The sequence below is a fragment of the Pelmatolapia mariae genome, linkage group LG7, assembly GCF_036321145.2.
Source record: "Pelmatolapia mariae isolate MD_Pm_ZW linkage group LG7, Pm_UMD_F_2, whole genome shotgun sequence".
Classification (NCBI taxonomy): domain Eukaryota; kingdom Metazoa; phylum Chordata; class Actinopteri; order Cichliformes; family Cichlidae; genus Pelmatolapia; species Pelmatolapia mariae.
Genome location: NC_086233.1, coordinates 53,905,910 through 53,932,900, shown reverse-complemented (window position 1 = coordinate 53,932,900; position 26,991 = coordinate 53,905,910). Strand labels below are relative to the sequence as shown.

Sequence of the window (26,991 nt, the reverse complement as noted above, 5' to 3'; positions counted from 1 at the left end):
GTCTGATGGTTGGGAAAGGTTGGGTCACATTTCACTGCGTGTTATACTTGTATAACTATGTACGTGACAAATAAAAGGATCTTGAATTTTGAAGCAGTGGGAACAGTTCAGTGCATCAAATATCCATCAGAGTATAGTTCTGAATCATAGATGTTAGGCTGAGCAATTACTGCTCGAAGTATAGAATAGACTTTGGTCCGCTGGTTTATTTTAAATGTGCTGGCCAAAATTTTCTCTCTGAATTAAAGTTGACTTTCTCTAGAAAACTCTAGGCAGGGTCTCATCACCCATTTATGTACAGAACTGTTACTACAGTGTAATCTCTAATCAGATGCTCAGATTACCTGAGAGGGAAACAACAAAATGCTGCACTTCCTAAAGTGCATGTAAACATGGGTGTAGTTAAAGTTTGAGTGGGGAAGGTGGGATGTGTGTGCATTTGGGGTGTGGGTCATAGACTCTACAATCTAACCACTGTAGAAAATCTGAGGCATTATACTGTTATATGTCACACATTTAAACATTCATTTCCATAAAATCATTAAGGTAGAATGGAAAACTGAATCAGGTTGTCAGTTATCAGGGGAATGAGTCTGAAAAACACATACTTGTCAAATTAATTGCTGAATACATGGTCATACAATGGTCACAGACACCATAAACATTGGACAGCATCAACACCTTTTGGACTAATCCTTAGTGTTAGTGTTGGAGGGTGGAGGGGTCATTTATCAGCTAAGCTATCTAGACTGGTTAACAAGTTGCATTAATAAACTGTGTGGGTTTAACAGAGACACAATCATCAAATCTGAAGCAAAGGATTGTCTGCACCAAACGGCAACTCAGCTAGTCCTTTAAAAATGCTGCACAAGATTAGAACAGGATGCATTAAAACAGTCACACACGCACACTTAAACTGGCGAAGAAAAACTTCATAGCGGAGGTGAGGCCTAATGAGACTGGAAGGCCACCTGCCATTCAATATGGCCACACCCTTAACTCAGTTATGCAAAATGTAATCACTCAGAGTTGTTATGAAGGGATAAACTAGACTCCATCTCTTTTCATTTTTTGTACCAGGTTAAATCCCTTGTGGAAAGAGCCACAAGTGGCACCTAGAGGAACTACAGTTTTTGGCACTTTATTCCTGGACTCCATTTTTCTCCATGTTTGAAACTTGGTTAAGGTGCTATCATATTTAATTAGTCAAAGACATTCATTAAAAAATAAATAAACAAACAAACAAAAATGTAGTTTATTCCAATGTGAAGTAAAAACTAATTAGTTTGTGAATCTCAACATTGTTTTCATGTTTTTTGTAATGGAATTTTTAATTTAAAAATGAAGAGGATGCATGTATATCCTCATTATAAGAAGACCAGTAACTTAGCAATAAAAATAAAAATTAACTGACAATTTCAGTTTTATGATGAGGATTTAACAGGTGAACCTGAAATAAATATTATTTTGCACCTTCAGTAGGCAAGGACATAATAAGGTCTAAGCAAAATTCTGCTTTATTCTGACTTAACAGCGCTTAAAAGCTTCTTCTGGCGACTTTTTGGGAACTGGTGTTGTGATGTAAGCGCGGATATTGGTGTGATAGACTCGCGGCCTGCCCAGCGCCCCCTGGAATTAGATAAGCGTTTGAGAAAATGGATGGATAAATTGAAATCAACTGAAAACTGCTAGATCATAGCTGGAGACCCAGGTATCATCCACGATCCATCCAGGTGATCCTTCACACAAAATTTAGTCAGTTAGAAAAGGACATTACTGTTAAAGCGAAACAGCAATGTGCACACAGTGCAAGCGCTCGGTGTTCAGGGAGCAATCCCATAGGTGAGCATAACATTGTCTGCAAATGCCCAAGAAGCTGACCTTAAAAGGGAAATGCCCAGGATCAGGTAAGATTTACATTTTTTTGGGCGCATTCTTAAAATTTGGCACACCGTGTTCAGGAAATCTTGCGCAGGAATATGGCCAAATCTTCTTGCCTTTTTTCCTCCATCAACTGTCAGTTGCAATAATGCAAAGGTACAACCACTTTATTTTCAGCCAAACAGGCCTCATTTCATTCATTAACTCGACTCTGCAATCTCATGTTTAAAACATCTTAATTTTTAGGTCAACTGAAATGTACTTTCTGCCACATATTCACTGTCTTTGGGACAACAGCTTTTGAAAATAGCCACGGTTATATAATTATTTTTAGATGATGGAGTTCCTCATTTTTCAAGCCAGCCAGTGATCATCATTGTGTCCGGCTGCTCTGCTGCTTTAGTAAAAAACGGCTCTATAAGTCGTGACCTCCCTGGTATCTAGCTGAGCAAGATTGCCGTGCGGGTCTGTGAAGGAATTCCTGATTGTCTAAACATGTTATGCAAACTTAATGGTGTTGTGTACATTTTGAGCATATCTCCTAATCGAAGTAACTCTGGGCCAACTGTAATCCAGCTGAGAATCAGATTGTTAGCCTAACCACTAGCAGCTAGGTCAGTTACTGCCGGTACATCTACTGTAATTTTACTTTACTTTATGTCAATATAATATTGCTACTGTTAATGCAAAGAAAAAGTTAAAACTACATTTATCAAACATACATCACGGAGGTTTTAGGTCACTCAGTCCACAGGCTCACTCTTTAATGAGTGTATTCAGTTTGTAGGCTTGCATGTGCATAACTCAGTAGATTTGTCCCCAAGTGCATGTTCTTGGCTCTCCTTCCCGAGACCAGCTGTGATTTAGGCTGGAAGATGTCCACTGTGCATGGGTAGAGTAACCAAGCAGGGTTTTAGGTTGTTTGAGTTGAGCGAGAAGGAGGGCGACAGGCCACCTGCCATAGGGGCTTGCCCTGTTCTGATGCCCAACCCTGCCTTTCAAGTGGAAGCCAAGTAGAGGGTCTTTCATGTGGGCCTGATCTCCTAAAGACATCAGCAAATATTGAACAAGACAGTCCAGACTCAAACACATCTGTTGTCATATAGTCTCAACTGTTAGGCTCAGACAAGGATAGAGAGAGAGAGAGGGAACACCAGTGTGTCTGTTGCATTAGCTTCTATCTGTAGACAGAAAGCTATAGTTTATACTTTGCAAACACAAATGCTCCTTTTTAACTAGCTTAGGCTAAACCACGTTCTACTGTAAACAAATATGGGGGTGTACGAAAGTAATGGAGTTGAGTATGGTGAGGCAGCTACCGAGTGCCAGATCCTCCCTGACATTTCATATGCCTCAGTCATGTTGCAGAATCCATCAGCAGCATTTTTGGGACTGTTTTGGACACATAGGAAAGACAGTTGTATTGTATAATTAGGCTAGATTAAGGTATTAAGTATATTTTCAAATACTTGGGGCTATAATGGAACCCATATGAGAGAATGCAAGTCGTAAAACAGACAAATTGCCTCACAAATGCAAATAAACTGTCAAATATACAAATCAACACTAAACAAGCTGGCATAACAGGCTGCTGTGCTGTGAGCAACTGTTTCATAGTTTCAACGCTGCAATGTTGGTTTACTCTCTCGCTACATTGTCTTAATTTACTCCATAATTCTTGTCAGATTTTTTTTTCTTAGCCCACATAAGTGGAGTCAAACTGTACTTTGTGTTGCTCCATCTATCACAGAAAACTTGGGTAGGACTGAGCAGTTGAAAGGCATTCGCATAGTCATTGAAACTCGCCTTGTTTGACTGGTACGGCTAGTTTCACCTGCTGCTGCTCCTCCACCAATCACTTGTCTGGGATCCTACGTGATCTGTTGCCTTAAATACTTCGGCATAGTTGGGATAGCTAACTTGTCTGTTGGAATAATTTCATCTGCTCTCCGTGGGAACTAAATCAGTTTGTAGGTTTGACAACAAAGGCCAACTGAACAGGTATGTTCCAGTGTCTTCCTTTTCTAAATTCGACTGGGAAAATTCAGTGTCATTCAGATTGCTGTATATCCAGCTATTTTTTTTAAAATACAGATTTGTTAATTGTTTGATGTCAGCATTATTGGTAAGATTGTTTTTGTTGTAATATGTTTTTTTTGTGTTGGATCAAGGTGAAAGGCAGAAAAGTGGCACATTAAATCACACTAAACATTCGTCCCAGTGTGGTTTGTGTATGTTGACAAAATCTTTGCCATAATACTGCCAACCTACTGCCTATCTCCTTAAGATGTCACAAACCTCCATGTAAATTCAGTTTCTCCTTTATAAAATTTGACTCAAGCTTGAATGTCACACAGGAAATATAAATCACATTAGGAAGATAAGGGGCTGGGCTGAACAGTCTGCCACATTACCTTCAGTGTGTCTTGGCACTAATTCTACCAGTTTTTGTTTTTTGTTTTTTTTTTAAAAACCTACTGGTGAGATAAAAATCCTTCCCCCAAAATATAAGTTGCTGTTCTAATTATAGTGATAGAGCATCATGTTGGACACTAAAATGTCCTAGAGCTGTTCAGTAGAGTTGGGATCTGGTTCCTGTGAAGCCCATGGCATATAATTTCCAAAATGTTCATGCTGATTAAAGCGTTAGCTACCCCTCATGCCTTAGGTATGGGGGGCATTGCTACACTGCAACTTTTCATGTCAGCAAAATATTCTTACAGCATAACAGAAACATTGCAGGGGTTAAAGTTTTAGCTTTTTCCTTTTAACTCGTCACCCAAGTCGGTATATAGGGAAGATCTTTTTTACTGACTATCTCCAGTATGTTCACATCAGCTGATCTCCATGAAGCTTCTATGTAAATTATGTGCATTAGACCTCTAAAAATGCACAGCAAATTAACTCAATTTCACTGTTGTTGATTATTTTAATCTAAAGGGTATCCCTCAAGATGGAGAACAAGAAAAAGAATTTAGTGGAGAGATTACGTCTGAAACCCAAGTTTCCCAACTTAAAGAAGCCCGCCAAGAAGCCACTGGCCAAGCAGGGTAGGAATCTGGCCAATCGACGAAGTATCTCTGTACCCGACCTAACAATGGTGCCAGGTGAAGCATCTACCGAGAATGCTTTGCTGTCTTCTGCTGCTTTTGGCATCTCTCCTGGTCTGAGTGATACTGATTCTATTGCAAGTTCAGAGTTTGCAGACAAACTAAGTGATCCAATCCCAGAAATCAGAACCAGATTTCTTCAGCCTGATCACTCAAATCCAGCTCTGAATAGATTAAGCACACCCCTGGAGACCCTGGGCATTTATGAAGAAATGGATGATTTTGGTTTAGAGAACAAAACCAACCCAGTTGTAGATGAGTTATATGCCAAAATAGACAAAAAAGGCAAAGGGGCCTTATCAAAATTCCCTTTTGAACCAGCTCCTACAGGAAGTAAAATGTCTAACAGTGGACAAGATCCCATACCAAGACCAGACCTTCCAGAGAGAAGTGAAGAAGTCTCAGAAAAGGGGTCTAGAGAAAGTCTTGCTGCTGCAGCGCTGATCAGAGCACAATCACTGGGAGAGCAAATAAACCCTTATAGAGAAAAACAGAACTCATCAGTTGAGCCGAAAAAGACATCATCTGAAAAAGGGACTCCACCAACAAGCAGACAAAATGTTCGTATAGATAGGCTGATGTTGGACTCTACGGGCAGACCTTTGGAAAGTGGAGATGGCAACTCTCTGAACTCAGCATGTGGCACTCCCAGTGAAGAGAAAGCCAACATGCCTTGGATGAGAGATGTGGAAGAACAAGACAGAGAACCCTTTTCTCCCCTGCTGATGAGAGAGTTCTCCATAGATGAGAATCTTCTCGATGAAACCCCGGCAGATGAGGAGGATGAAACGGGAGAGGTCAGTATTATATTTATTATTATATATTTCGGCACATGTATAGTCAGTGGATCCCAGTGATCCTAGTGATTTCCTTTTACTGTGACAACTGACACAAATTCCAGCTAATATATATATTAAAAAAAACAGGTTATCTCATCAAAGTGAACCGCAACTGTCACGAGAAGTTGCTTAAAAAATAGTTGCAGCAAATGTAACATGAAGTAACAGCACAAAAACAGCCACGAGCACTGGACACATTTACTTGAACCTTTCCATGCCTTCATTTAGCTTTCAAATAGTGTGGCTTTGTTTTTCCACTCGCTTTTGCAAATGAAGCCAAAAGTTGTAGTTACTGTATCCTCTAGTAAGCAGTCATGAATGAAATTAAAATTTCTTTTCTAAACCTGAGCCCAGACTTTTGGTTTTATTACATTTGATCTCTGCAGCTTTTAGGCAATTCACTCAACTGATGAAGCATCAAAAGCTGGTTGGTGTTCAAGTTAAAGTCCTTGTGTGGAGAGAAGCATCCGCTTTTGTTCAGATGTCTCTTAGATTAAAATAAAAAAATGAAAACAAACCTCAAAAAAAGAGAGATAAAAACCTGTGCTACCAGTTAGTCACACAATGTGCAAACAAGCCAAAAAAAAGCACAAAAAAGGTCAAGCAGAATTTCACTTTCTCTTCAGATGCTACGTCTACAAAGCGTCTACTGACTTTTTCTCCCAAATGCAGTATGTGGTCATTAGCAAGACATTAATAGACACCTTTTTTGTAATAATGCAAACAACTGACTAAATAAATAATAGTAACACTATTATGATTTCCTTGGAATGCTACACAAACCTAGATGGCTTGGCTCTCCTCGACTCGAATGATTGCGCAGTTTTATGTTTTATAAAGTGTCACAACATTTTTAAAAATCTATTTTTTATACACAGATTGCCAGTGAATCAGCTGACTTCTTTGACGAAAATGCTTCTGTGAGTAGTCACTGAGTTGTCTTCATTTTATTAAGCTAATCATCTGGTGTGGTAAATGCATACAAATATCGGTGATTCTCCACAGGATGTTACAGGGGGGTGTGAGGATCGAGTACCTGCCCCATTCCAGAGGTATCTCTTGAACATCAACCTGAAGCGAGGAAAAACCCTGGTCATCAGAGACAAGCGCTCAGGTACGTCAAAAACCTACAGGTGATCCATAAAATAAACTCCTGACCTTTAACAACCTGTAAAATTAAAAGATCTCATCTAGATCTTAGAAATTTGAATATACTAACATCAAATCCTGTTCTTATAACAGCAGTTTCTTTAAACAATCTTGGCTGGATCCGTATCTGTCAAAACGTTAGATCATAGATAGATCACATTTCCTGTATACAGTAAAACAATGCAGTTCTTTATTTGCTGGCTCCTGGAGAGAATCTGATAAAATGTTGCAGGCACGTGAAGTCCATATAGATCTTGTCAGTCTTATTGTTACTGTGACAGGAATGCAAGGTGAGATATCCTTCAGTTCAGGTCAGTTCAGTTAAAGCTCCTATTTGCAGGTGAGAAAGACATCTCGTGTGAAGTTATGCACAGACAAAGGAAAAACAAAACATTAGAAAAGTATGCAGTCAAACGAGTATGACAAGAGGCTGACGATACGATGAGGCACTACTTGTATTGTGACGACTGTTTGCCTGTAGATTTTTAAAGTGGAAAAGTCATCCCTTACCTCCTAAAGTCAAAGCTGTCTACCACTGTAATTACTTTAGAGATGTCTTTTGGTTTGATAGTTTGATGTTTTCTTCCTAAAGTGGCAGTGCTTTGGTTACATTTATTAACAGTCACCGTGTGTAAAATCAGTTAGATATTTTAAAGGTGGTTTCAAATCTTTGTGTGCTTAAATGACTGCTTCCCCCCTATCTGGCATTGATCTGTAAGAGGGAAAAAAGTACTTTTCTTTCCCCTGAGGCCTAGGTCGGTATTTACTCTGGGAAAGCTACACCCTCACGTGGTCATAGGTTGAATTACAACATATGAGAAAACTGTGAAGGCTGATCAAGAATCCAAAATGAAAGCAACATTCTGGCTTTTATTTTAAGGTTAGAACACATTTGTTCAAATTGGCCTCGTAGAAGGTCAATATTTTAAAGCTATGTTAATCTCATCAGTCTCCTTCTAACCAATTATAAACTTTGCTGTGCCTCCCATCACCTAACAGCTATATGGTGGTGGTACTTTCTTCTTGAAATGGTGCTGTTTTGTGGTACAAGGCTCTCCCAGCCATACTTCTAAGCTAGTTGAGACCTCACTTCCCCTGACAAGATGGCACAGTGATGATGCAATCCTCACACGCCCCCTGTCTCTCCACTGTTTGCCCAACAGTCAACACAGTGCCAAGAGCTCACCAATGGCATACATTGTCATTACATATTCTGAAGGACCCACATCACCAGCCCCTCCCCTCTTCCATTCCTTGGTTTTTGTTCTCCCCTTTTTTTCCCCCTATTAATTTCCATCGTCACCATTCTCAGTCATGCCAGAGCTTTTCTCCTTGCTAGCTGCCACATTCTCCTCCTGTCAAGCTGCCTGGAGGTTTCCCTGTCACAGGCTGGCAGGGTGGAGCTGCTGTGGGTCCTGCCTGCCTTTGCGAGATGTTCATTTGGAGTGGGGAGCTGACAGGCCTGACAGCCCATCCCCACAGGGCCTTTGTCATGTGATTCAAGCCTCCCTGCAGGCTCTCTCAAGCACCCCTTTATTCCCCTATACAAATGAAGGCATGGGGCTGGCTTTCATTTTTTTGGCCAATCTGCATGCAATTGCAGAAACAAAGAAGTCCCTTACCCCCACCCCACTCACAGACAGACTTTCTTAACAAGCTTGGAGGATTAACACTGGTTGCTTCTAGATTTTGGTTTCTGGTAGCCTCATGCTGGCGAGTGTTTCTACCCTGTGACAATTAAACAGCTACATTCTTCTGTTTTTGCCATGTGTGGGGTGCACCTCCTCCATACATATTTCACTCTCTCACACGACGAGCATGTGGGGGGGAGGAGGGAGTGTATACGAATGTGCGTTTTCATGCACAGTGTACACTAATAGAGCGACAAGCTGCTAACATCGTTTAGTTTCCATTTAGTATATCCACTTCCTCTATATGCTGTCATGGAACCAGCTTGATGATTGATAATTTAACGCATAAGATCGCTCCCCCACTTGTGTCGCACGACACTCTCTTGCTGATTTGCCCTTTATTGTGTTTCATTTAGGTACCAGTGATCCTTATGTGAAGTTCAAAATTGAAGGAAAACAGTTCTATAAAAGCAAAGTGGTTTATAAAGACCTGAACCCTCGCTGGAACGAGTCCTTCTCCCACCCTCTCCGAGACAGAGAACATAACATAGAAGTTCGGGTAGGCGCTGCTTATATATTATTGCATTTTGCAAGGGACACTGGTCTTGTGCTAGACAATTTGTGCATTCAGACAATTTCAGTCTGAATGCAAGGCCAAGAGATGTTTAATTTAATACATGCCATACCTCTAATAATGTTGCAGGTCTATGATAAAAATCGGACCTCTGATGATTTCATGGGTTCCAGCTTTATTTCCCTGAGAGATCTTGAACTGCACAAGTGAGTGATACTTTTTTTTTTTTGCATTTTAGAGATTAGCTTATGCACAAAGGGTCTTCTCATTTTTAATCTTCATACCCTTCCTGTCTCCTCACAGAACCAAAGAAATGGAGTTGCGTCTCGAAGATCCAAAAAGCAAGGAAGATGACATGGGAGTCATTATTGTTGACGTCTGCCTGATGTTCAGAGACGCCACCATTAAAAAAGGCCCGGTAGAAATATTTCAGACATTCAGTGTTTGTGTGATGAAAATCTATATTCTTACCTGCTATTATGCACTCATTCATTGCAATTCTTCTCAATTTTATAGAGATTTGGACCCAAAAGAAATAAGGTATGGATTTTTTTAAATCTTTACATTTGCTTTTAATGCCATGATATTTTTTTAATTTCCTCATTAGCGCTTATGGTTAGGCTAATCTAACTCACTAGGGGGCAGTAGCTCACTACACAATGGTGCAACAAAGCACGAGGCATATGTTCAAGACTCAGGCTTTTGTGTGTAACCTTGTTATCAGCACAGCCTATTTCCTTTCTGGTTTATAGTTAACCTTTTTAGCAATGCATACTATATTCAGTCAGTGGAATCATTTTGTGTAAAGAAAGTATGGTACAATATCACATTCTGATCAAAACCAAAGTAATAATATTCGCCGAATATGCTGTCATGAAAGAGCCTTTTGATGAGCATTATAGAGCAGTATTTGGTTTTGTGGTAAACAAAGTTCCGTCTCTTCTCAAGTGGTTTTCAATATATTGAAGCAGTAATTAGATTCAGAGTGAAATAGGAGGGTTGCTGTTTGGGACTCACACTGCAGCGATTGGGTTTATTTTCACACCTATGCTGTCACTACATCTGCCACTGTTCAGTCTCTTGATGGTCCAGTAGGCAGTCTCAATTTGAAATTAGATGACAAAGGAATGAATGCCATTTTCATACACATTGTAGGTTATCCACTACAGATGGTTAAATATACTCAAAGGGAGACAGAAATGTGTGGCGGGACTCTGCGCGCTGTTCTCCTGCCTAAATCACGGTGCTAATTTAACAATGTAACAATGCCATTTTTACCCCCCCCCATTTCATGTTTTTTTTTTTTTTTTTGACAAACGTACAATATCTTATTGCATTTAACACCTATCCTGGAAGTGCTGAATACCCGGCTCTTGCAGCTCTACTCCCCCTCCGTCAGAACATCGTTTTCTCCCTCTGTGTTACCACGACAGAGACAGGGAATTGCAAGTGCCTGAGTAAAAGTCTGCTGTGTGACAGTGTTTCAAACAGGAGGGGGCGTATGGGAGAAGCGGAAGGGAAGGGGAGCGGGGGGGGCTTGGCTGTTGGAGGCATGTTGCCAGTGTGGGATGACTAAGATCGGCAAGGCTGATAATTCCCAGGCATAGCGGGCAATAACCCAGATGTTAGGATGTAATATCACAGCTGTGGATGGACAGTGCTGAGACACCAGCCAAATGGACCTGGGTCTGAGCTCATCATGCTTGTCCCCATGCTGTCCCACCATATGGAAGCAATCGCACAGCCCTTTTAAGACCAGGAATAGATTCTCTTTAGGGGCCACTTACAGTTAAGTGGAATTGTTTTATTGGCCGCTGAGATAGAAATGTGTCCAAGATAAACACTTGGGATGACTTGGCTGAGGCCTGTTTTATATCGCTCCTCCACTCCCTCTGTTCCTCTTCTTTTGAAGGGCCTGATATTTATAGGGCTGTGCCTGTGGTATTCCATGTTAATTCAGGTCCCCGAGATGTGCTTTGATCCCCTCCGGATTGGGTGGCAATGTGGGTTGCGACCCCGTAGCTATTGAGGAGGGGCCGGAGTGGCAGGGGAGTTGCAGTGGGGCTGTTTGAAGCGCCGTCGCCGGGGCAGCCGAAGGAGCCGGGCAATCAAAGAAGCGAGAGCAGATTACGCTCCTTCGCTTTAATTACAGTCAGCCCTACACAACCTCTGTGCTGTTTGTTTTTACAGCCCTGGCCTATCACCGCACAGCCTCACGGGAACTCTAACATGGAAACATATCAAGGTCTCTCCTTCTCTCTCACACTTGCTCTGTGACACACAGCGGGAGAAGTGGATTATTTGCTGCTCTTGAAGGCTTCTTGAAAGCACAGTACCCTGGTCAGTTTGATATCTTCACCTGAGCAGAAAAACACTCATTACTTTGCTGGCTGAATTCAAAGTGGATACATTTGCTAACATGCAGTAAAACTCTGATGCTGGCTATACATGCTGCATGTATGCATAATTTGCTGATGAGAGAGAGAGAGAGCTGTGTGGTTTGCATCATTACTCACTGCTGCCTGCTGTCTCTGGTGCAGTATGCCAAGTGTCCTGCCTCCCCACACTCAGTCTGGGAGCCAGTGATGAGTGGGACTGTCACAGCCAGGGACATCTGGCTGCTCGCTGACGTCCCTCTCTTCCTCTCGTTCCAGGAGCCGCCATGGTGTGGCTCGCCTGTCAGTAGAGATGTGCTAATGTGCACCAACAGAGATGCACTGTATAATGTAAACCTTTGTCCTACTTTTGTGCACTCTGCGAACATGATGAGATGCCAGGCTGAGGCGGGAGCAGGTAAAAGGGAAGCGATCTCACAAAGCTTGCACGCATGTTGCTTTGAGGGGAAAAAAAAGAAAAGAAAAAAAGATATAACTATCTGTGTGCATCTTTGCCCCGCAGCAGAACCAGGCCACGCCGGCTCAGCGCTCGGCTGAAACACAGAAGAATCAGCTGAGGAACCAGATGTGGACCGGGGTGCTCTGTATCACCTTGGTGGAGGGACAGGACATGCCGCAGTGTGGCCAGGGTGACATTTACGTCCGCTTTCGCCTCGGTGATCAGAAGTACAAGAGCAAGGTTGGACTGGTCTCATTAAAAGTCGCTCTCTTTTTGCAATTCTCCTACACTCCCTTTACTCGTGCTCCTCTGTCTTTTTAATGTCTGCTCTTTAGACTTTAACTTTCTTCCTAGCCCCACTCTCTTACTTCCCCGCTTTTCTCTCCCAGCAGGCGCCTGCCACTGACTCACCTCCACCTTGGCTCACTGGGCCATGGCAGAGGCAGCTCATTAGACTGGGCAAGGCTGCCACTCACTTCTAACTGTGCTTCGAGTGCCGGGCTTCATTGCCTTCATTTGCATACCCAGCATGCCCTGTTCATCTACCTGTACTTGTTGGCCTCCCCCCTGATGATTCCATGGTGCACTTGTCTCATGTTGTCGTGTCATTTCTTTGTAAACCTCTCTGCTTTCCTCTCTGCTTGTTTGTTTGTTGAACAAAGCTGATTCTAATTGGAAGCTGTCAGTGTTTACAATCCCACAGTGGCTACTGAGGTGTACACATACAAGCACACACAAATAGATACACATTCGCGCAACATACCTCTCTTTCTCCTCTCCTGCCTCTTCCTGGTAGAACTGAGTGAAGACTTAATCCAGCTGTCATGCAGGAGCTGCTCAGTCTGATAATGCATTAAACCTGACATTGCGTCAAAGTGTTTGTGCGCGCTCGTGTATGTGTGTGTGTTTCTGTGTTACTGTATGTGCTGAAGCCGCATCTTTTCTGCCCTTAGAACCTTTGCATTCAGGCAAATCCCCAGTGGAGAGAGCAGTTTGACTTCAATCAGTTTGAAGATAACCAGGAACCTCTACAGGTGGAGATGTGCTCAAAGAGAGGGAGGAAGAGTGAAGAATCATGGGGGATGTGAGTATTCCCTGGTTTGTAAAGTTACATTTGCCCACACACTTGCTCACCCGAGGAACTCACACTCCTTACAAATTGTTTCAATTGAGCGATTCTCCTTTTTTGTGCGCCAGGCTTGAGGTTGATGTGTCGACACTTACGGTTAATGAGAGGCAACTCTACTCCTATATGCTGAACCCAGGAAAAGGCAGAGTGGTGTTTCTGATCACCCTGAGATCCGTCTGGGGGGTCTCCATCTCTGATATCGAAAATGCTACCTTGTCAAAACCCGATGAGAAAGACGAAGTGGTGGAGAAATTTGTATGTTTTTCCTTTTGTAGTTGTATAATGTTGAAAAGAAAAAAAGGACAATAGTAGTCATGCACATAACACCAACTGGTTCAGTAATGAGTTCAAGTTTGGGATGTAGATGGGATTGCTTAAGATGAATATATGATGTAATATATGTATAGCAGTATTAAACTGAATAATTATGCCTTCTTTGTTTAACATTTTTCAATTTCATCTTTCCAGAGCTTAAAAAACTCACACAATTGCATGAGAGATATTGGCATCCTTCAGGTTGGCGTAATCAGGGCAAATGATCTCAATGCTACAGACATTAATGGTATTCAGCTGCTCCAGATCATCTTTTTTTTTTAATTTTCAGATTCATTTCTTTACGTTAGATAAGAATAGAATAGCCCTTTATTGCCATTGTACATGTACGATGAAATTGTGAGTACATCACATTGTTGCTGTTTTGCAGGAAAAAGCAACGCCCTGTGCGTTATAGAGCTGGGGAACTGTAAACTTCAAACTCACACAGTCTATAAGAATGTCAATCCAGAGTGGAAAAAATCCTTTACATTGTAAGTAATACAAGTAGGGAAAAAAAGCAAATCTGTAGCAAATTTTTGGGATATATATTTTTAATATTGATCACATTTGAATTACTCATTCGCAGCCCGATTAAGGACATCACCGATGTGGTCGAGTTGACTGTCTTTGATGAAAATGGAGACAAAGCCCCAAACTTTTTGGGGAAGGTGGCCATTCCTTTACTTACTGTAAGTCTGCTGAGTTTATAAATATCTGTTTAAAAAAAGTAGCAAATCGGTTTTATATATACTTATGTATTTTGAATTTCCCATAGGTTAAGAATGGCCAGGAGATAACTCTGTTACTGAAGAAAGAAAAACTGGGAAGTGCGTCTAAAGGAACCATCACTCTGGTGCTGGAGGTTATCTACAACAAAGTAAAGATCAAATCAACCTTGTCAAAAATTGTTAATGTTGATAATAGCCTGTATTATATGTTGTGAAAAGTCTTAACGAACTGCAGCATTCGTTTGTTTTCTTTGTTTGCCTCAGGTGGGAGCTGGTGTCAAATCCTTCCAGCCCAAGGAGGCAAAATTAACAGAGGAAACCATCAAGTTCAACAAAAAGGTGATTTCTATTGGTTTTTGCAAGATTTTGCAAAAGAAACTAAAAGCTTACAATAAGGTCTCCCCCTCACAATGTACTAAAAAAGTGGCCACTAAAAATCTACACATAGGCCGTAGTTCAGATTGTTCTACTCAACCTAATTAGTTTTATTGGGTTTGGCTTCAACGTGGCAAATAAGGGATTGTAAAGCCGATCCAAGCTCATTGCAAAGTCATAAACATTTTGTCCAGTATCAAAATGATACTAACTGGTGTTTTCTTCCAATTATTTCCCATTAGGTTCTTGCCCAGAGTATATATCGGGTCCGCAAAATCAGCACAGCAGTTCTGTCCACGTTACAGTACATTAAAAGCTGTTTTCAGTGGGAGAGCACGCAACGGAGTCTAATAGCCTTTCTGGTAAGTCATTGCCTCATGTTAATGAACTCTCTTTAAGCCTAGGGGCGAACAAGTTTTGTCCCATTTCACTGCAGCCCAGTTTTAACTCTTTCATTTTATGTGAATTAGATGTTGAAGAGATTCTTTGGTTTAGCCATTTTCTCTCCCTGCTGGACTTTTTCCCATGAAAAACAATGGCTGCCTTCTGTTTTTATCCCATGTGCAATGTGATGGATGTGATTTATCCTTTAAATCAAACCCCACTTGGCTTTCCTTCACTTCTGATGACATTAGAGTGTATTTGAAGGTGTGGGGTTTGGGCGTTTGTACATCTGACTTCTTAGCAAAGCCTCCTAACCCAGGGGATGGTGTAAGGAGGATCACAGTCTCAGCTTCCTTGGGTAGAGTAGTGACAGTCTGCCTCTGAGATTTGAACCTTGTTTAAATGTCTCTGTTTAGCTGTTTTTAATGAGGGTATGTGATCTTAGGTCCTAAGCTTAAATAATCTTAAAGCACCCACTGAATCCCCTGCAGTACAGCACATGTAATGTCATGATTAAGAGTGCACACTTACCATGAAAGCCCTGCCAGCGCTGTGTCAGGGTGAGGAAGCGGTCACAGACAGGGTGTGTGAAGAACTCTCCTTTCACCGCCTTTCTTCTGTCTGCTCTGTCTCAGGATGACATGCAATTCATACCTGGTGTATTCTATAAGCCCTTCTCACTGATCCTGAGGTGCAAATCCCTGCAGGCAATGGCCAGGCTCAGTGTATCACAGCCTTTAGAACAGCACGGCACATAGACAGGCAGACAGCGGACACACAGACAGGAAGGCAGAGAACAATGCAGCCAATTGTATAAGGAGAGTGGGAGGCAGGGTACTATCTGGGAAAGAAAGTTGGAGCACAGAAAGAGGAAGACAGTTCAGCGAGAGTGCGGGCGAGATAGCGAGAGACTTGGAGGCAGACGGGCAGGCATGGATATGGGCAGGAGAGCAGGAGGATAGGCAGGCTGACAGGTGACAGGTCAGCGGGATGGGGCCATCTTCTTCCACCTATAATTAGATCCTCCGCAGGCAATGGGAGTGTGAGGTGGTACACTCTAATCTTTCATTTCCACTTCTACTCCACCTGCTGTTTAAGAGTTCAGCAGATTTTAAAATTGAGGAAAGAGGCTCGCGCTCACTTTTCTCATGGTGACTGTCATTGTTACGGCAGTGTAGCCCCCCCACCCCGTCGTCAACTGTGTATAATCTGTTCACTGTCGGTGAAAATGATAATTCTTGCAATTCTTATCCTTTTATTTGAAACAACTGGTATGTTTTCAGACACTGATACCAGCGTGCAAATTCAGACAGTAACACACCAGTCAGAGTACGCCTGTGCCCGTGAAGAGGTGCGCTTCAAATAGTCTAAGTGTCGAAGGTGCACGGCGAGAGTTGCCCAAAGAGAGCGAAACTGGCATTGTTATTCATCACCCACTCATCAGCAGACTGAGAGTACAGCGAGTGAAAAGCTCTTTTTTTTTCCTTTTCAGTGATTTATTATAGTTTCAACAGGCACAATGAAACATGCAAATCACAATACTGTAAATACTGCAACAGGAAAAAAACTCCTTCTGCTACCGCCTCACTGTCAACGAGGCCAACCGCAAGGTCTTGACTGACTGTCATTACAAGCCTGGTGCCATGCCACCATCCTCGTCTCGTGCCCCTGCCCACTCCAAGGGCGCTCACCGTACAGTCACTTCTCCTCCTCCAAGTCATCGTTTCCAATTAAGTTACTGTTTGGAGCTGTCTAAAGCAGCATGCCACCATGTGCTTTAATGAAAGCAGCTCCCACTCCTATCTTTATATCTTTAGGCAGTGGTAATAAGGTAACTGATTCAGACATTGACAGATGGCCTCTGCTTGCCTCTCAGATGTGCATAATTATACCACTAGTGTCTGCTCTTTTCCACAGTGGCAGGCAGCGCAGGGCTTCTCAGGGTATAGCAGTTGGAAACACTGCAGCGGTGGGTCTAGCTATAATATACATTACAATACATTATTTATCATGCAGGCAGACCAGTCCTACCCTTTTACACTATATACATCCTGTAATGCATTACCACAGCTGTGGTTTTTACTGGGACTGCGGGATGCTCACGTAGTGCTTTACCAGGAATACTTAGCCATTATATCACTCAGTCCCACAGGCCAATTTTCTGACCTCTACACAGCACGTAGTCTACGCTGCTACCCTGTTTATGTAGATTTTATAACTGGATTATGAAGAGGTTGTTGGTTTAGGGTGTGCAAGGTACTCAAATTTTGCAGAGATCAGTGCACTGGCTCCAAAGACTGAATAAGCAAGTTGTATATATATATGTATATATATATATATATGTATATATATGTATATATATATATATATATATATATGTATATCTCAATTTGATTTCCCCCGTGGGTAGCAATCAGAAAGCTGCACATTGACTTATTTGGCTGGGCGACTAACGAGTGTTTTTGTGGGAGAGGAGACTCTGTAAGGAATGGAAAGACTTGCAGTGTTGTTACAGTTTGTGAACGCGGGGCGGTCACTTGTTTTGACTGTGCAAACTCATCAGCAGAGTCCATACTTTTTGAAGTTACCTTCAGTTTTCCACCAATGGGTTGCAGTTTTAAAATAGTCTCTCTAATTAGGTAATGCAATTTAAGAAAGGAAAAAGAAAAACAAGAAAAGGGGGGGAAAAATCTTTGTCGTGCATTTAAACAAAGTTTTGGCAAATCCTCATAAACATTTTCATCAGTAAGTGGAAATACAAACATGAAATTTGGATTTTTTTCCTCCCTTCTTCTTGTTTATGCTACAGTAATGAGCTGAGGATCTGGGCTTTTAAAGAGTTTGACAACAGCATGTTCCTTTCTCTGAGAGAGAGGGAAATTTGACAGCTAAAATCTTCATAAAATAACTGCCTTTAGATGTGCTTTTCACTAAGACTGAGCGAGATGAATGTGCTATACATCAGCAGCGACTGCAGAGGGGTCACCCAGAGTTCTTTGCTGCACGCAAGGATACCACCTGTAGATGGAGCTACAGCACTGCTAGAAACATCAGCGGAGGCGCTGGAGAGATCAGATCACTAACTTTTTCCCAACAGGAGCCATTCGTGGGAACAACTTGGAGTGAAATCTTCCATTCTGTGCATTAAACCAAAAGACACAAGTTTCTTCCAGGAAAAAAAAAGAAGAAAAAGATGAAAAAGAAAGAAAGAAATGAGCGCGTATTAACAAGCCAAATTAATCTGGAGTTTAAAGTTGAGAACAATTTTGATTTAGATGAAATGGTTGAAAGGTAAAAAAAGGGGGGGGGGATCATTTACACTTGAAAGCTTATTTTGAGCTTTGCTGTCATTAGACCGTTTTAAGTATTTAAGTAGAATTAATATTTTAACATATGAGGTACCTCATCTGTCAGGACTTAGACTAGAAAGAAACCTGTAAACCTTTCGTGAGTATTTGAACCATTTTCTTTTCGACATTGCCAGGTAACAACTGCTTTAGACATCATTTGACGGCCTGTGAAATGCTGATTGCCTCACATCACACACTGTAAAGATGGCATTTGATGAATGTTTGATGCGGTGCAGCTGTAAACACACTTGGCAGCTGCAGCGGGCGCTCTTTTTTTTTTTTTTTTTTTTTGTGGGCTGATAGAATCATCGTCGTCCCAGATGAGGGCAGGACGGGGTCAGATCTGGCTCCAGAGGTCTCAGGAGACCACCTGTGTAGAGCAACAGCAGTCAGAGCCATTAACCAGAACACCAGCCTGACCAAGATGAAGGCCACAATCAGAGTTGTCATAATTGTTCTTGTTAACACCGTCCCTGAATATGAGATGCTCTGTGAGTCTTGGATGTGCTCTTTTGTGGTTTACTGCATTGCGGCGTGCCTGGGCTTTTTGCGAGAAAAGCAAGAGGTCCACGTGCGCCTGTGAATTGTCTCCTTGTTTCTGCTTTACATCTGTTTTCTCTCTGTTTGAAAAAGTTGGAGGCCTTAAAGGAGTGGTTTTTTTCAGTCTCATGAGGGTTACACTCTCCATCTCCGTGGCTGTGGGAGTTCTCACAGGCTGTGCAGTGGGAATGTGTCTAGAAGGGAGAAAAAAAATGATGGCAGCGATGGCGGTGTGTGTTCATGGTGTTTTAGCCCGAGATCTATTAATTATTAAATGATAGTCTGTGACTACTTGCAAACTGCTCAGCAGTGCCTCCTGATTTAACACGCTATTATTATTTATCTGCCCTCAAAAAGCAGTTTTCTGCTGACAGCTCTTGAGGCTGGCTGAATTCAGTGTGTAACCTTGGAACATGTCACGTTATTAGTGGGATTAATAAGCTTTCTGTGCTAACGTTCACGTCATTAGGGCTGCGAATGTTTTATGTTTTAGGACATTCAAAGTTGCGGGCGCTCGTGAATTAATTGAAACCACTGCCCATCATTACAATTTACAGTTAGAAAACAGCATGAATTCACTTGAAAGTTTTACTAAGTAGTTACGGTATTATGAGAAGGCAAGATTTTGTCAGTGCATCTGTTGCGCTTTGTTGTTTTATATTATGCATGTTTTCAGCCTAGTTGAAGTATGCTCCACATTTGACCCCATTGTCTGCGCCGTATCATCACCACCTTCCCACTCACAGAGGACACCTCTCCCTGTGCAGCTGAGGTAGCGACCTGTCCACCCCTGTGTGTGGCTGTTTCGGGGCTGGTCTTGGCCCCGACGTGAGCTGAGCTGACAGGAAGAAAGAGTCGGTGCCACTGCCACCCAACCCCCCCACCACACACACACACACACACACACACACCTCCTCAGGGGAGAAGGGTTGCATGGCAGATCTGTCACCCGGGAGGTCGCTCAGTGTTAACGCTCCCGACACGGATTAAACACTAGTGGCCAGTGCCGGAGTGCGGGGTCAGCGTAGCCACCACTGACAGGCACCACGGGGCCCCCGCTGACTGCCCCGCTCCAGCCTGTACTGGCGCTACTCTGGCCCTGGCATGTGTCAGACAGGCAGGGAGACAACGGCCAGAAATGTCCCCATGTGCAAATGCTAATGCCTCGCATTGCACAGCTGCTCTTCATAAGTGCTTTGATGAAGAGCTATCACTATTGCGTTGTACCGTGCAGGCAGACTTACAGGCTTATCATTCAATGCTAATCATTTGGGTCCGACTTTGAAAAAGTACTGCACACAGATTTGATGTCAGTTGCGCTATATAACACTATATTTAGGTTTTGAGCTTTCCGAAGAAATGTAATTGTTTTTATTTACTTGGACATTTATAATTAAAATTGGTACCTTTGTACTATTTATACCCTATCCTGAAGAAAAATGAATATTAATTTTAAATAATATTAAAAAAAAACCCAGTCAGTTTTGTTTCTTTAGGTATGTAAAATAATGTTAGTATATACTTATTTAAAAATTTTGTTCCTAATTGTGTCACACTTTGCAACTCCCACAAATGATTTCACTCTGCTTAAGAGGGACATGATTTTTTCCCCACTGTATCGCTCCCTGTTTCAAAGGTAGCCCCTTTTACGCTCACTGTCTCTCTCTCTTTCTCTCCCCTCAGTCGATAAGACTTGAGCTGAGGGTATGTGAAATATTTATTCAGCGTTAGCTCAGAGCACTATGGCTGCCCACACACTCTACCTGCCCTGAAGAGAAATCTTATCTGTGCTTCCTCTGCCTCCGACACCCCCTGAAAGCCTGTCCCCACACTGGCCCGAGCTCAACACAAATTACATGTCTCATTGCTCTGCATTTACAGCTACTTTAAAGCCTGCCGCTCCTGTCCCCCACATAAGCCCTCTCATCCAGACTCTGTTTCAGCTCAGCTGAAAACAAAAAAAAGGACTCGCATGAGCTGAGTTGCTACTTATGCCTTTGATTCATTATTAATTTTTATTTTTGTTTGTTTGGGGTTTCTTGTATTGTAATTGAGGTCTTTCAGATTCATTTTACTGCCCTTGATTTCACCCATAAAAGGAAAATTTTTGTCACAATAAAAATTATTCAAGGTTTTGTAAAAGTTCCTAAGATTTTTTTTCATGACTTAATTTCATAATTTTACTATTTGTAGCGTTCATATTTTGCCATTAATCACATATACCAATTATGTCCTTTTTGCTGTCTCTCTGCCACACACACACACACACACACACACACACACACACACACACACACAGAGACTACCACACACATTCAGACACAAACCCTGCAGCCTATAGTCCGTCTTAAACTCTTTCACTGTATGTTCACGTAATCTGGCATCCGTCCACAGCCCCCATGACTGACCCTCATAATGCTGGCTGGCGCTCTTCTCGCTTTGTTTAGCTTTCCAAGTGGAGTGCAACTGAAGAGAAATAGTGAAGATAGAGCCAAGATTAAATCTTTTGTGTTTTTGCTTGGTGCATAGTTTAAAAATAAGGGTATTTTTGAAATGTACCACACTGAGGGGAGGAAAAAAAAAGAAGCTTTTATTTTTTTTTAATTTTTTTTTAAACAGAAACAATAAGGATTTTATGAAGGCCCTGGTGCTGTGACATTACACTTATTTGGATTATCAACAGTTTTATTTATCTTATACTGATATCAGGCCTATATTTATAGTCTGTCTGCATGAAGAGAGCATTTGGCAGCCTGGTAGTCTGGCAGTGTGTCTGCCAGTCAGTGGTTTAGGTTGGTAGATCGGGCCACCCCCTGTTAATCAATTTACAGAGTGATAGAAACTTATATAGAAGGTGTCTTTGTCCCTTTGTTCTTGCTACAGTCCCTTCTCCCTCTCCAGGGAGAGTGTGGGTGGTGGAAGCTACCGTGCTTGCTCAGCTTTAAGTTATTTTATTCACACTTTTAATCGCTGAGTGCTTTATTATTAGGTGCTGGATTCTGCTGGCCAGGGGATCTGCATGAGAAGGCGCAGAATGCATTTAGTGGAATCATATTAATGGCACTATAAAACAAATCTGTCAGGCTGTTCTTAACCCTCCTGGCAGAATTGCTCTGCCCAGGGTTGCCCCCTTCTCCAAGCGCTTACAGGTGGCTAAGGAGAGTGCATCTCCATCATCTACTCCACCGTGTGCTAATAGTTTTATTAATTCATTCTTTTTTTTCTCCCTAGGCACCATGTGCATAATCATACAGACATTTTTCAGCTAAATGGTGTTTGTCAAGGGAGGTTTCCTGCATTAGAGACACTCCTTCCAGACATACATACCAACACTTGTTCAATTACAAGTCGCTCGTTATCCAATTTTGCTGTGGGTAAACCGCAATGCCCAGGTATATCATTAATTATTACTACTCTGGCTTTCATTTGCTGCTTTGTGTCCTTTTTGGTGAAATAAATCACCGTTTAAGTATTTGTGCAACATATTAGCAATGTCATGTTGACAAAAAGACGATTAAAATATGCGGCTGGGCTCCGAAATGGAGCTGAACGCAATTAAAAACGAGATTATTTTCCTACAAATTTACACTTACTTTTGAAAGGCTGCACTTTGTCCAATATGTCCTTTTATCACTCAGCTGCTTGCTAATAAAACATAAACCACTTAAGTGGGGAATTAGCTCCGTCTCCATTTCACAGAAACTCTGTAGAATGTGCGGAGACAGGGGGAAGGAATAGCCCTGCCTCCTCTCATTACTGCGGAATATCTGACGGCCAAGTCTCAGTGTGCGCACCTGAGTGAAGGAATCTGAGCGCCTCTCCCAGATGTTTCTCTCCGTCGTTTTTATTAGTGTTAAAAAAGCATGTAAATCCTGAACACATGGGTTGACATACCATGAGGGAGGAATTGAGAAGATATTTCTGACAGTTTTGGTTTATACCCTCATTTAAGCACTCAGTTTAGACACAAGGCATTGTATTTCTGTAGGCTTTTATCTTGTCCACTGAGCCAGAACGCTGTGAGAAGAAATTTGCATTAGTGGGCGATTATGAATACCTGTGACAGATTCTCTCTGCTGGCTCCCTGGGCGGAAATGAATTGGCTCCCTCTGTTGACTTGCACAGGAAGACAGAGACCAAGCAATTAGACTTTAGTGGTTAATGTAGAAGCTTTTGCAGGGAGGGCAAGGAGGTTCAACATTCCTGCTGGGCTTGTGTCAGTTTCCAGGCACACCCTCCCTTCCCCCCTTTTTTCTCTTTTCTTTTTTTTTAATGAAAATACTGGGAATATGACAAGCTACCTGTCCACCAGCCAGCAGAATTCCTCTGGGGTGAGGGGAGCATTTCTTTAGATTGCCTCATGGGAACTCAGGTGACAACACATGACGTAAGTTATTCATAACCGAGGGGAGATGTAGCGCAGCTATATCTGCACATCATGCATATTCATTGTTTACCTTTTTTTTTTTTTTATCATTTACCGGCTCTAGTTTGTTTTTGTGTACGTTATTCAAATGAGCTGTAACAATAACATATTGCTTATATTGTTCATTTTTTGCATCTTGGTGATCTTACTGCTTCCTGCACAGCACTTTGGCCCACCCACCCCTCCCACCCAGGTTGCATAGAGGGGATAATAAGCAGTACAGTAGCGAAGCCCAGGGCTCTTGGGCCACAGTGTTGTCGGCATTAGTCATGGTACACGTTTCCCTGGTGGCTGTTTGAACCTAGGCCTGGTGTGGCAATAGGTAGACTGCCCCCCAGAGCAACATGCACAGACTCCGCATGGTTGCTGTGACAGGAGCAGTCTGCTGTTTACAGGCCTGCTATTGGGGCCTGAAGGCCTCAGTGCTTCACATCCTGTCTCGAGCTTAACTCGAACATATTGTTCATACTCTAAGCAGCCTCCAGCTCTTTGAGCCTAGACTGCACACTGTGACCGTCGTGTGGGTTCAACATAGCAGTTACACTATGTTTGAAATGGACGTGAAAGCTAATGTAACTTTTGCAAAGGAAGCATTAATTACAGAAAATGTATACGCAAAATTTCAGCACGCAAAATGAATTGTGGTAAATAAAAGTGGGCCATGTTGGGTGCACTGGCACGTATTCGCATTATATTAGATTTTAGGACATCTAATATAGCGTGTGGGGGACATTTAAAAATTTTTTTTGATTTCATCCATGTCAACCTGCTGGTGTGATCCTCCTCAAACATTCCCGATCATTTCAGTTGGAGGCAGACTCATTAGGCTGTCACTAAATGGGTTTAAATGCAGCCGTCCAATTAGTGCTCTGCTGTGAAATGCAGTGGGTGTTGTGCAACGTGCTTAGCACCACTCCTTTACAGAATTATGAGGGATTACTCATTCAGTGTGATCCATCTTATTTCTACCAGGGGTCTTGGCTTTTCTCAGTATCATTGCCACGGAGGGGGTAAATGTTGCAAATGCTTTTCTAGTTGCCATATGTGTTTCGTCAGAAAGCGTTCCTGTCTCTGAATCTAAGAGGATTTGATGTGCATGTTAAAAGGCAGCATATCATGCCTATCCATGTCAGACTTTCTGTTCAGCAGTACGGCACTCTGCCAGCACAGTGCTATTTGTGTGTATACTGCAAATAGGATTTCATGATATTAAAAGTTGAATGTCTTTTACTTTCAAACTGCCAGGGGTAAAATCTGTTGCCACTGGCTGTAAATCTTACGAGCTTAGTACTGTAGCTGTCATCAAGAAATTTAGGACGTGATTAAAACCATTATATATTTTGTTCTGTGAAAAGGTTTGCTGAGATTTGAAAGCTGGGTGAGGGTACAGTGGTGTGTGCTGTGTGCTTTGCGTTATACTGTCATGTTCTGTCTCCTCAGATCTTCCTCTTGACAGTGTGGCACTGGGAACTCTTCATGCTTCCCCTCTTCCTGCTTCTCCTCATAGGCTGGAACTACTTCCAGCTCTCAACGGGAAGGGCCAGCTACAACCAAGACCTGGTAAGCGATGAGGACTCGTAACTTCAGTATTTTCTTCAAATGCATGGTTTTACAGTGCAACAGTTTGTAACAAGTTAAATGGATAGTTCATCTCAAAGTCAATCACATTTTTTCTCTCTGCCCTCCACTGTGCTTCATCCATGTAGATTGTTTTGGTGTGAATTGCCCTGTTTTGGAGCTATCTGCTGTAGGCTGCCTTCTTTTTGGCACATGATCCTCAAAGCAGAAGAAAGAAATGTGACCTGGTTATTCAAAAGCACTCCAAAAATGATTCTTTGTGCTTATGTGACAAAATGACATTTCAAAATTTACATTGAATTAAATTAGTTTTAATCAGCTTTTTCTTTTTTGAGTGAAGATTCACAAACCTTGTTGTGAGCAGATTTTAAAACAGTAACTATTTTCTTTCTACGATCTACATCTGCCAACCAAAAGAGTCAAGCAGCTAAAATTACATCGGATGGGAGGGGACACTGTGTTTACATCCTGCTGTGCTGTCACCAGCACAAGCAACTCACCGGGGGTAGATGGACTTTCTCATGTGAGTGATATGGTTGGTTTGTATAGTTTGGTAAGAGAGAAAACAGTTTCCACATTAAGCTAAGAACAATGTTTTTGGATTTTTTGAATGACCAGGTCTTGGTGTGTGGAAAGAGACATTGCTGCGTAGTTCTTTATTTTATTTTTTGGTGCTTTGAGAGACTCGAGATAAGTGCCATCTGGTTTCATTATACTCAGGAGAATGCAGACTATCACTGAATTAATATTTGTGAATAAAGGAGCACTACAACTGAGATAAATGTGTAAATTTGTGTATATGTAAATTTTTTATGGGGGTGATTTGTCCCTTTAACCCAGCGCTGGAGGGAATTAATTTCCTTTGGTACACATGGGGCATATATGCAGTTTTACAGTAACATAAATCATTACTTTTTGAGCCACTCCAAAACAAATATCTTCCCCAACACTACAGTCAGTTGTGGCAGCTTTCCACTGTATGCAGCTCATAGCTAGTAAGGTTAGTGTCTATGTTGTCTCCAAATACAAAACATCAAGCAGCAAAAAGCCACTCAAATGAAGTGACTATGAATATGCGATGCAGCTTACAGACTGCTGATATTGTTTGTCCACATCTGTAGGTGGAAGACTGTAGGTCTTTCTACAGTGTTATCTTTTCTCTATCTAGTCTTATGGAAATTATTCTCGCCCTACACATGCTTGTGAAGGTTAATGCTGTTCACACTTCTGACTGCCCCCCAATTTCACTGTGTTGTAAGCCTTCTCACTGGCCAGCCAGGGGCCTGGCCTCCTCACGCACCCTCCCCAAAGCGAAATCTCTGTCCCAGTCATTGTGTTTATGGCTGCTGGCTCAAGATGCCATCCCTGGGCAATGTTAAAGCCCAGGATCAACCTCATATCCAGTGTGGAGCCTCTGTCACCCCCATGTGACCCTCTGGCCGGCAATGACACAACTCTGTGCCCAGGCAATGCCACAGCGCGGACCACAGAGGGGTCAGGGATGACTTGATATAAAGTGATCTAGGCAACAACATCCAAATTAAATGTGTTTTTTCTTTCCTCTTTCTGTTTTTCTGTGTGCTTATGTTGTGAAGAAAAGAGATTGCTTTGGTGTGACAGTGCTCTTGTGAGGAAGGCCCTTTTTCACCTCTGCTTTTGTGTGAGGTCACCCCTGTGATGCAGTCTCTATGGAAACAAGCCTCTCCCAATAGGGGTGAATGTACTCAAAGAAAATTTCATTACTAGGTGTTTGTTAAAAATGCTCCAGTGCCCACATGTCCCATTCGTTGGAACTCACCCTCTACCCTTTATTTTCTCTTAGGTGAACATGACCATAGGTGACGACGAGGAGGAAGACGAGAAGGTATTTTATCTTGTCTCCTTCTTGCATTTTAAGGGATAACGTGTTCTGCTAGAATGCTATTTCCTCTCAGTTTCACTATGAATGTAAATACATATTTTAGCGCAGGCTGTTTTAACATTTCGCTGTGATTTTACTCAACGGCTTGAGCAAAAATCCTTTAAATATTTTTTTTTCTGAATAACTAAGGTTAAATCAAACACGGCGATGCGTGCATGCTTGTGGCAGAGACAAACCCAATTCAACCAAATAGCTGTGATTCCTTTGCAAATTTCTTCTCAGGAAA

At 42.1% G+C, this 26,991-nt stretch overlaps 1 protein-coding gene across 1 annotated transcript in view; it reads left to right on the top strand.

The window, feature by feature from the left end:
• The first annotated feature begins 4,834 nt into the window (after positions 1-4,834).
• The window catches only part of mctp2a (multiple C2 domains, transmembrane 2a), a 31,742-nt gene continuing 9,585 nt past the window's right edge, over positions 4,835-26,991 (top strand). The window contains exons 1-16 of the mRNA XM_063480391.1: positions 4,835-5,788; positions 6,836-6,944; positions 9,027-9,169; positions 9,314-9,390; positions 9,488-9,626; positions 12,092-12,259; positions 12,973-13,103; positions 13,217-13,403; positions 13,617-13,710; positions 13,852-13,954; positions 14,050-14,152; positions 14,239-14,340; positions 14,456-14,530; positions 14,809-14,928; positions 24,707-24,826; positions 26,667-26,708. Coding sequence (XP_063336461.1) covers positions 4,835-5,788; positions 6,836-6,944; positions 9,027-9,169; positions 9,314-9,390; positions 9,488-9,626; positions 12,092-12,259; positions 12,973-13,103; positions 13,217-13,403; positions 13,617-13,710; positions 13,852-13,954; positions 14,050-14,152; positions 14,239-14,340; positions 14,456-14,530; positions 14,809-14,928; positions 24,707-24,826; positions 26,667-26,708 — 2,667 coding nt within the window. The remainder of the gene's footprint in view (positions 5,789-6,835; positions 6,945-9,026; positions 9,170-9,313; positions 9,391-9,487; positions 9,627-12,091; positions 12,260-12,972; positions 13,104-13,216; positions 13,404-13,616; positions 13,711-13,851; positions 13,955-14,049; positions 14,153-14,238; positions 14,341-14,455; positions 14,531-14,808; positions 14,929-24,706; positions 24,827-26,666; positions 26,709-26,991) is intronic.